This window comes from Hoplias malabaricus, chromosome 3 (genome assembly GCF_029633855.1).
Source record: "Hoplias malabaricus isolate fHopMal1 chromosome 3, fHopMal1.hap1, whole genome shotgun sequence".
NCBI classification, from domain to species: domain Eukaryota; kingdom Metazoa; phylum Chordata; class Actinopteri; order Characiformes; family Erythrinidae; genus Hoplias; species Hoplias malabaricus.
In genome coordinates, this window is record NC_089802.1 from 69,755,298 (window position 1) to 69,765,714 (window position 10,417).

General features: G+C 41.2%; 1 protein-coding gene across 1 annotated transcript; it reads left to right on the forward strand.

Annotated features, from left to right (window-relative positions):
- The first annotated feature begins 273 nt into the window (after window positions 1–273).
- On the forward strand, window positions 274–1,332 carry trim63a (tripartite motif containing 63a). Its single transcript, XM_066666179.1, has one exon. The coding sequence runs from the start codon at window positions 274–276 to the stop codon at window positions 1,330–1,332; it is 1,059 nt and encodes a 352-aa protein (XP_066522276.1).
- Window positions 1,333–10,417: the final 9,085 nt, after the last annotated feature.

Below are 10,417 nucleotides of genomic sequence, written 5' to 3' on the forward strand. Positions count from 1 at the left end.
AGTTTGGCATGTGACTACCCATGGTGGGTTGGGTTTGGAGGCAGCATGTTTTCTCCGAATCAAGTCTCAAGCCTCACAAACAAGCAGAGGACGGAATCTTGCCACAGACACCCTGTGTATCAAATGTCAAAAGCAGCCGGCTGGTATATAAGCTGAGTCTCCTCCACTGGGCTGCTAGATTAAAATAAACTCAGCTAGTGACAGAAGGCTTTACGGACACAGCTTACCAACCACAAGGATCGGAATCAGATACGTCCACCCTAAAGGAAAGACATGGACATTCAGACAGGCCAGATTGTGAGTACCCCGAGTACTCTGGAGAGCTTGGAGAAGCAGCTGAGCTGTCCTATTTGTCTGGACATGTTCACCAAGCCTGTGGTCATCCTGCCCTGCCAGCATAACCTGTGCCGCGGCTGCGCTAATGACCTCTATGACTCCCGCAACCCATATCACTTCTCGGGAGGTATCTTCCGTTGCCCAACTTGCAGATTTGAGGTAGTGCTGGATCGCCACGGTGTCTATGGGCTGCAGCGGAACCTCCTGGTCGAGAACATCATTGACATCTACAAGCAACAGCTGGAAAAAAGTGGCACTGATGGAGGCAATCTTGAGCTACCCCTGAAACCCAAGGACACCAAAGAGCTGATGTGCCAGGAACATGAGGATGAGCGCATCAACATTTACTGCATCACCTGCCAGGTCCCCACTTGCTCAATGTGCAAGGTATTTGGGCAACACAAGGACTGCGAAGTGTCCCCCCTTAAGAGTGTGTATGAAGTCCAGAAGGCTGAACTGAAAAACTCTGTTGACTTGCTTGTAGCTAGCAACAGCTCCTTGCAGGCTATGCTTGCACAGATGGAGGATACCTGCAAGGCCGTGGAGGAGAACAGCCAGCTGCAGAAGCAGAGGCTTGGAGAGAAATTCGACCTACTCTATGCCATCCTAGAAGAGCGCAAAGCCCAACTGCTAGACAACATCGCCCAGGAGCAGGATGAGAAGGTAGCAGTGGTGAAATCACTAGTCCAGCAGTACACAGAGCAGCTGCAGGCCAGCATTAATCTCATGGACAAAGCTACCCAGAGCATGGACAACAGCAATGTAGCTGAATTCCTCATCTCAGCAAAGAAGCTAATTGCAGAGGCAAAGGACACAGCCAAGAACTCCCAAATAGAAAGGCCAGAACCAGGCTTTGAGAAAATGGACCACTTCACACTGTTCACTGACGACGTAGAGGCAATGCTTGCAAAAATAGACTTTGGAGCAGATGGTGATGACGACGACAATGATGATGATGACGACTTTGAAGAGGCAGAGGAGGAAGAGGAGGAATAAGGGATAACAGACTTTGAGAATTTATATGAGGCATAGACTCAAAGACTCAGTTGTTTGGTGGGAAAAGGTTAGAGAAAGTGATTTTAAACACCCGTTGATACATGTCATCAATCGGGAACACAGTCTAGCTGCTTTTGAAAACTGTGACAAGCGTGTGCAATCCCAGCAGTTTATTTGTTGTACAAAGTCAAACTGCACCATTTCCACTTTTCCACTTGACTTTTATACTTTTGTATTTATACGAATGTTAATGTTTTATTATTTTTGATATCTTGTAGATCTGTAGATGGCAAGGTTTAAACTTGAATATACAGAATTAGACATTGTTTGGCAAGTTGCTTGCTGTAGAATACAGCTGCAGATAGTTGAGTTTTAGAGTGCCTCATAAAATGTTTGAATACTTGAAATGCTCCATTGTGCACTTGATTTATCAATTACTGTAAAGTTTTGTTTTCATTGGACAATTCAGTGGGAATAAAGAGTCTAAAAATAGATTGGTTTCTGAGTGTCTCAAGGCACCCAGTCATAGGCTTTGTGCCTTACATCTATGTACTCTGCCTCAACCAACTTTATCCTGCCCTCTTTGCTGTTCAAGAGGCCAACTATTTTTGCAAGGTGAGAATGAGAGAAGCCATGGAGCTCCAGGAATAGAGCACAGTGTGCAGCAGACCTCATGTTTCCATCCCTGACAATTACAGCTGCTAGCAGGCATGCCAGCTAGAGCTAAGGGTCAGAAGTCAACCCTGATTTGACCACCAGCCACAGATAGTTGCTAGGTCCCTTCACAAATTTTGAATGTAGTCGGAAGCATTTACAATTGGGAATTAATCAAAATATTTCAGCGCAGTACAAAGGGTAACAAGACTTTTGAAATGAAGCCAAAAATTGACAGGTGACAGTTTGGACGTTTCATTAGGCACACAAATGAACAACTACATACTCAAACATGCAGAATTTGTTGTCATATTCATTGTTACATTTTATATCCAATGAGCTGTAGCACAATTCAAAAAACAAGAATTATGTTAGCGTCTAAAATATTAATGGCCACATTTAATATCCCTTCCACTGGTGTTATTTATAAACTAGAACAGGTCTCATTCTTGAAATAAGCAGTCAACACCATGGCTGCACATTTACACTATGAATAAGCAGTGTCCCATTGCAGGGCCTCACCTTAACAGATTCAGAGCAACAGCGTAAACGTAAGGAACCAATCCTGTCAACTTTTGACTGAGCTTTCAAGCTGCAAATGAGCAACAGACGTTTGGATGTATATAGAGGTACATACTAATTGCATATTTGTGCATACTGACCAAAGTCAAAGGTGTGAAGTTCCATCTAAGCCGCTTTTAACGTCTTAACTTCTAAATATATAGTTTTGATGAACAGAGGTGTGTTGTCAAGGGATCTAACAGATCACGGGAGGTGGAGTTTAAAAATAGAACGCATAAAGAATCAGCAAACCTTAGGTATTAGAACAGTAACCTATTTACACCATGATTAAGAAATTAATGAGGGTACAGTATAATTCATTCCACACACTTATATTCAGACTTTGTAGGTTTATATACTCAAGTAATCTAGATGATATTGGGGATAGTGTTGCACTGCCAGACTACAGAGTGTCTGGTGCCTTTCGCCATGTTGCCAAGATCCCCCTACTACTGCAGGAAAAGAAATGTGACTGACCCACAAGGACCAATCACACAGCTGCCTTTTTGGCATGACGTGTAGAAGGAGGTAGTCTTTATGATTTACTTCGGATCTGTAAGAGTCAGTACAAAATAATACACGGAAGTGCGAATACATCGATGGACAGAGAGCCAGTCAGAATGCAACTGGCAGAATCCTGACAGTGAGGCCAGATTAGTGCACTGAAAGTATCAGACTCTAGGTCAACTTGTGGACGAAGCGTCTGTGGCTGAGACTATGCTGAGGACAATGTCAGCCTAAGGACTATAACCGAATCAACCCGTGAAAAAAAAAATATATTACTTTTGTCTAAATCTGAAAACACTTTTTTTTTTACCTTGAACTCAATTTTAGCTCCTTGGGCTGGTGCAATAGGACAGTGTACACCAAGACCCTCACTGGCCTCTTTGTGACAGCTGATACCTACTCTCAAGCCGTTCACGTGTACAACACCAAAACCCAGCTGTGAACTCAGTACCCTGTGAACCAAATCCATATGTACAACATGGCCAAAACCTTCTGCACACCTGCTCATCCAACATTTCTTCTTGAGTATTTCAGGGTATTAATAGGAAGTTTGTCCAATCTTGGCTGTTGCAACACTGCTGTAAGACTTTGGCATTCTGTCACATCAACATTAATGAGGTCAAGTACTGATGATGGGTGACTTGATCTCCAATGACTGGGTGACCCTAGAGAATACAGTTCTGTTGCTACACAGCCCAGCACTGCAGTCTTATACCCCTCTAGCCCTCATTTGGCATTGTGCATGGTGCATGTTAAGCTCATGTGCTGCACTTCAGAGGGCTTCTATTTTATTTCACAATTATCTAAGGAGATTTTACTGTGTGCACCTAAGTATAGCAGAGTTAATTAATTCTTAGTTTATTAAGGTGGACATGTGCTGTAGGTCATAATGACAATGCTACTGCTAGTGAAGTGACAGCACCCTGTCAGTGACAGCTTCTGAAGTCAGCAGAGGCTATCAAGCGGAATGTGAACTCAATGCAAGTCTGTACAAGCCAAGTGGGTCTTTGTCTAAAGGCACTCTACAGCTGCTTGGTGGCTGACTTGTTGATCTAAAACCTTCCACCTATGTGGGGCCCAGCTTCTCAGTTCAGACGCTATATGCACACTGCACGGCATGAAGCTCTAGCTCTCATATTTCCCACATGCCTCAGGATGCACTGCTACATGATCCACAACATTGCAATAGGGCTGAGTCTGCACCCTGTAAACTACACTACAAAACAATGATTGTGCACTTACAAGCAGTGGCCAACTATAAGACTTAACCAGCTATAAAATTCTAAAATAAATTCTTGCTCAAGGCCAATCATTGGCTACAAGGTTATAAAGCTCTCCTGTATCAGGCTTTGGAGCAGTGGAACTGATAATTGGAGCCCCATTACCTCTGAGTGGAATGAGTTAGAGTAGGGCTTGTGATCCAAAACTAGTCATTCACAATCAGTACCTTACCTCACTAAATCCTCATGGATAAAGGCCATCTAATATTCACAGCAGCGAGAAGCTCTTAATACAGCCAAGGGTGGGCAAATTAATGCTCTTAGCTAATCAGGTATATGAACATAGTGTGTATTTTGATGATTGCACTGAAAATCCTACAACTACAGTATGTAGCCCGTATGACCCATTCCAAGTCAAATTTAAGGTGGTATGACCTTGGTCTTGAAAAGCTTTCCTTTACATTTGGACAGAGCCCAAGGTCAAATGCTATTTGTAGCATTGAGGCCAAAACAAGAAACTAACAGAATGAAAACGGCACATTTTTTGAGTCATGAATTGGCCACAAATTATTTGTTTTGGTTTTTTTTTCCATTTAAAAACTATTTATATACCACTCTTTTGACCATTTTTCACCCAATCATTAGTCACTGTGCAACCTACTATTAGCTGAAATCCATCCATCCATCCATTATCTGTAAGCACTTATCCAATTTTAGGGTCGCAGGGGGTCCAGAGCCTACCTGGAATCATCGGGCCCAAGGCGGGAATACACCCTGGAGGGGACGCCAGTCCTTCACAGGGCAACACAGACACACACACATTCACTCACACCTACGGACACTTTTGAGTCGCCAATCCACCTGCAACGTGTGTTTTTGGACTGTGGGAGGAAACCGGAGCACCTGGAGGAAACCCACGCGGACACGGGGAGAACACACCAACTCCTCACAGACAGTCACCCGGAGCGGAAATCGAACCCACAACCTCCAGGCCCCTGGAGCTGTGTGACTGCGACACTACCTGCTGCGCCACCGTGCCGCCCCTATTAGCTGAAATACTATTGTAAATAATGCCACTAACACTTGGTGAGGACAAATATGTGCTTTCATGTAATGTAATGTAATGGCTACTAATGCAGTTCTCAGTGTGAATAGGAGAGGGCGGGGGCCATCTTTCTGCCCCTCTGCTGTTTTAGGTCTTTTTCACACTTGTCCCAAATACCTGAGTCTGCACCCAGGACCAATTTCGGAGCTTGTTTCTGGAAATTCACACTCACACTCCACAGAGCTGAGCTTAATACAGTCTCCCAGCTCCAGTCAGTCTGTGACAGTGTGGATTTAGTAAACACGAGAAAGGGAAGTAATACGACAAGTCAAAGCAGTTACATTACAAATGAATAAATCACGCGATCACACACATGGCTCTGGGAGCAGATCGCTTACACATCTGCAGCAGACCACACCAGAGTCTAGAAGCAAATCCCAGTCCCTCAATTTCAAAAGAAAGATCCAGAGCCCAGGCCCTGGGCTTGTCCACACTTGACCAAATTTTCCAATCACTCCCGACTCCATGTTAGCTAACATTCACAAATCACATAATTTTACCAGGCTGGCACATGCTGAAGTCAATTACTGCCTCTTTATAATCTGTTGAGAACACAATGCCTGTGGACGACTCAGCATGCTTGGATGAGAACACTAATTGGCCAGTTTAGTCATGCTAACATCATGCTGAGTGATGGGGGAGAGGGGGGCCATAATACGCACCAAGAGTGTGGCTGGTTGTGGCGTCGTGTGGTCTCTGGGACTCCAGGCCTCAAATGTTTGAGGCATCACTGGGGATTAAATTCATCATCTCTCAACTCATGCACAGCTGTACCAAATGGGAGCCATTTGATTTGTTTATTTCGCGTTTGGTTTACATTTCTGTTTGTCTCTCTCTCTCTCTCTCTCTCTCTCTCTCTCTTTCTCTCTGGTGCTTGTCTTATTTGTCTCTTTCTTCTCATTTTTCACAAATTACTGAAAACTATACACTACATTTTGTCCAAATTTATCCTTCAACCAAACCCAAGGGTAACAAGATTCTCCCACCTACCTAGTGACTCACCATATGGCTATTCTGAAGTCAACTGACCACCAAATGTGTCACGGGCGATTGGGCGGTTGTTTCCACATTGACTCATGAAACTCCGAAACAGTTACTGACTACTTCTGACATACGGTGTATCATCTTTAATCAAAATTCTGTGTGACATTTTCTTTTTTGATGTAAATAATATTTTTAATTGGTAGCATTGATTAGTGTTTGTTGATTTGTCTTCAGTAATAATAATAATAATAATAATAATAATAATAATAATAATAATGAAGGACTGGCGCACCCTCCAGGGTGTATTCCAACCTTGCGCCCAATGATTCCAGGTAGGCTCTGGACCCACCGCGACCCTGAACTGGATAAGCAGTTACAAATAATGAATGAATGAATGAATGATGGTAATAATATTGTATTTATAAAAGAATCACTCAGTAAAACTTAGCAGCAAAGTTAGCATGCTTCTAGCCACCGTGTTAGCAAATTGCTAACTGATGAGCAGCAGCAACAAATGCTTCCCCAGCCGATATCACCAGCAGCTAGCAGAAGTGTTAGCAAACTACTACCCATCAAGCAGCAACAGCAACAACCAGCAGTAGCGAAAGCCGGATACCAGCCACTGGTGACAAAGTGGTGAGGGCCGGCAGCTGTCAGAAGTGATGAAGGCTGGCAGACATGTAGCTACAGAGCAGCAGCGATGAAGACAGGCTCCCCTAGTCAGCAGCCCAGCCTCAGAGATAGCAAGAAGCTAACTATGAATTAGTGATGAAAACAAATTGCATTCACATGTAATTCTTGAGTTATGGTTTCATGGTGATGGAAATGGTAATTCTTGGAATATACTTTTATAGCATTTTATTGCAGAGTGAAAAATAACATAAGAATAAAAGTGTATTTTATATTTATTTAAATGTCCCACTGTCCCATTAAACTCAGTTCAAGAAGGAAAGGATAACTGCTTGCATAATCATCAGTTGCATATCCGGATGCCTCCCCTATGTACAAATCAAGTGCTGGTCTTTTTGTGCCAATTTTATTAGTAAGCCGTGCATCTTTTGGCATAGTTAATTTTGAAAGATCCTTGTCTCACCAAAACGTTATGTACCCTGTTTTCACAACTTAATTCTCTTTTGAGAAGCTAGTCTAGTGCTCTCCTGCACAACTCAGCAGAGAAGAATTTAGCCTTGTCTGGACTGACCCGTCCATGTCTGGAGAGTGGCTAGCAGCTCCAAACTGGTTCTCTAAATAAGAGCAGGACTTCCCCTGGCTGATCAACAGTACAGCAACTAAATTTAGAACTGTGATTCAGCCTGCCCTGATCCCCTGCCCAGAGCACTGAAGGACAACATCTCAGTCAGGTCAAAGCTGTGAGTCCAGCACCTTCCCTGTAAGATGGAGTAGTGTAATAGTCACTAATGGAACCCTTGCAACAGAGAGCACACAAGGACACTCTAATGAGAGTAGCTTGCTTTCAGACATTAAACATAGACAGTGACTCTTATATTCACCTGCTCAGTGGTCATTAACATTTTTGAGCGACTTACTGAAATCAGGTATTAATGCTGATAATCAGATTACTTCTGAAACATACCACTCATACTAATCCCAAATGTACTGAATGGAGCTTCTCTCTCTCTCTCTCTCTCTCTCTCTCTCTCTCTCTATATATATATATATATATATATATATATATATATATATATATATATATATATATATATATATATATATATTTTTTATTTTTTTTTTGTTATTATTATTTTTCAATGAACAATGGGTGTGTGTGTAGCCAATCTACCTACCAATGTGTTTTTGAACTGTGGGAGGAAACAGGAGTACCCAGAGGAAACCCACACAGACACAGAAAGGACACTAGACTAGCCATGATTGAGTTGTCAGTGATTTAATAGTGATTCATGTTTTACATGATAAGTACCTTATAAATCATTAATATGTGGATATATTTAGTCCCAGTCAAGACTGAGACTGGGACACATCAAGCCTGGGTCAATATAAAAATAAATAATCATTTAATGTCATTGTAAATATATATGACAGTTACCATTAAATAATAGAACATAATGTATTTTTTGGAAATATAACATTCAATAATACAGAGTTAATTATTGTTTAAGCTACTAAAAACCTGCATCTCCCCTTGTGCTTTCTTTTCAGAGGTCTGGGACATTTAGCTGATGATGAGGTGTGGCACTCAGCTGGTCTTGAGCGCGAATTTCAAGTCCACCTTACCGCATGACTGAGACCAAGACCAAGTCAAAATGTCTGACCAGGTCTGTTCATTAATGATCACAACACTATTAATGATAGCATTATACTTAAGCATTGCTACATGATCAAATAATATATTAAACAATTATAATACTAAAGTAACATTGTTTTATTATATGCACTAGTATAAGAATAAATGGTTAATATTCTTCAAATACATCTGACTTACTGTTCATCCTTACAAGAGTTATTAAGGCAAAATGCAACTGACCAGATTTAACATTATGACCTAACATGCTGTGCATGTGTGTTATTTCATGCTAGATTTGTTACAGTAATGAATCAAATTCATTCATTCCTTCATCTTGATTCCTGATCAGTCAATGCTAATACCAATGAGCATGTCAACCCCAGCACTCAGTGAAGAAACGATGAGTTTGAGATAATGGTAGATTTTGCTAGATAAATGTTTATAATTATGTTTTTGAGTAATTTGGCCCTAAGGTACTTGTACTCTAATGGGTTAAAGATGTGGGCTCACAGAAAACTATGGCCTGAGATTTTGCAGAGTGCGCATTTGGAGTGTAAAAATATCCACAGTTCATTTTTAGACACAGTGCCGCTGCCTGTAGATGGTCGTACAGTAAATAGAATCGTTCTCTCTGTCACCTTGCCATGTGGTCAGCTGGCCTATAATCTACAGTCACATCAAAGAAGTCAATAGAGATCTCTGCAGAGTAAGGAAATTGGAAAATACTCTTCTCAGATGATCAAACGTGACATTTTCTGAAGCTACAAAATTGCTGCATTGCAAAAAATACCTGGGTCATGTTATGAAATATGGACAATAGGTTACATGAGGTTGGCTATTGTTCTCCACATTGTGACCTTGAGATCATTATCATAAAATGACAGTTATGTCCAAATGTTTGTAGACACCCTTTGCAATTTGTGCTTTATATACTTTATTGTAAATACGTTGTGGAGACATGCATGAAGTAACACCTCATAAAACACACACAATGTTTTTACAGTTGTAATGTTTTTTTATTATTATTATTAATGAAAGATCGCCAGTTCAATCTCCAGCAATGTCTTAGCCAGGAGTCTAAGAGAGCACAACTGGCATTGCTGTCAGGGATGTGTAGCACCCAGACACTTTTACTACACAACCTTGCTGTTGTAATACATGTAGAAATTGGTTTGGACGTGTCTGAAATAAGCAAAGCTAAAGTTGTCATTAAGATTGCAGCATGTTTAGCTCCAAACCTGTATATATCATTCAGCATTAACAGTGCCTTCACACATATGAAAATCATCCATGACAAGTGCATTAATGCACCTCCATACCATTATAGATTCTGGCAAACTCTGCACTTATTAAATGCTGGATTCTCCCTGTCCTCTTTAGCCCAGAGTATGCAGCATCCATGATTTCCAAAAAGAATTTCAAAGTTTGATTAAGTCTGTCCACAGCACATTATTACTTCAGGACCAGAAGAGGCAGCAGCATTTAAGGATCTTGTTAATATATAATTTCTTCTTAACATGTAATTTAACCTGTAATTGTGGATGCTAAAGAATACTGTCTTCACAGACAGTAGTTTTGGAAAGTGTTCTTGAGCTCATGCAGCCATTTCAACCACAGAATCATATCTTTTAATGCAGTGCCACCTGAGGGTCTGAAGATCATAGCAATCCAATACTGGGTTTTGTTCTTGTTTATTACATACAGAGATTTTGTCATATTTTACATTGAGAATAATTATTCTTGATACTTGTCTTTCACAGTGTAGTGAACAAACACAGCTTCTCTGTTTAA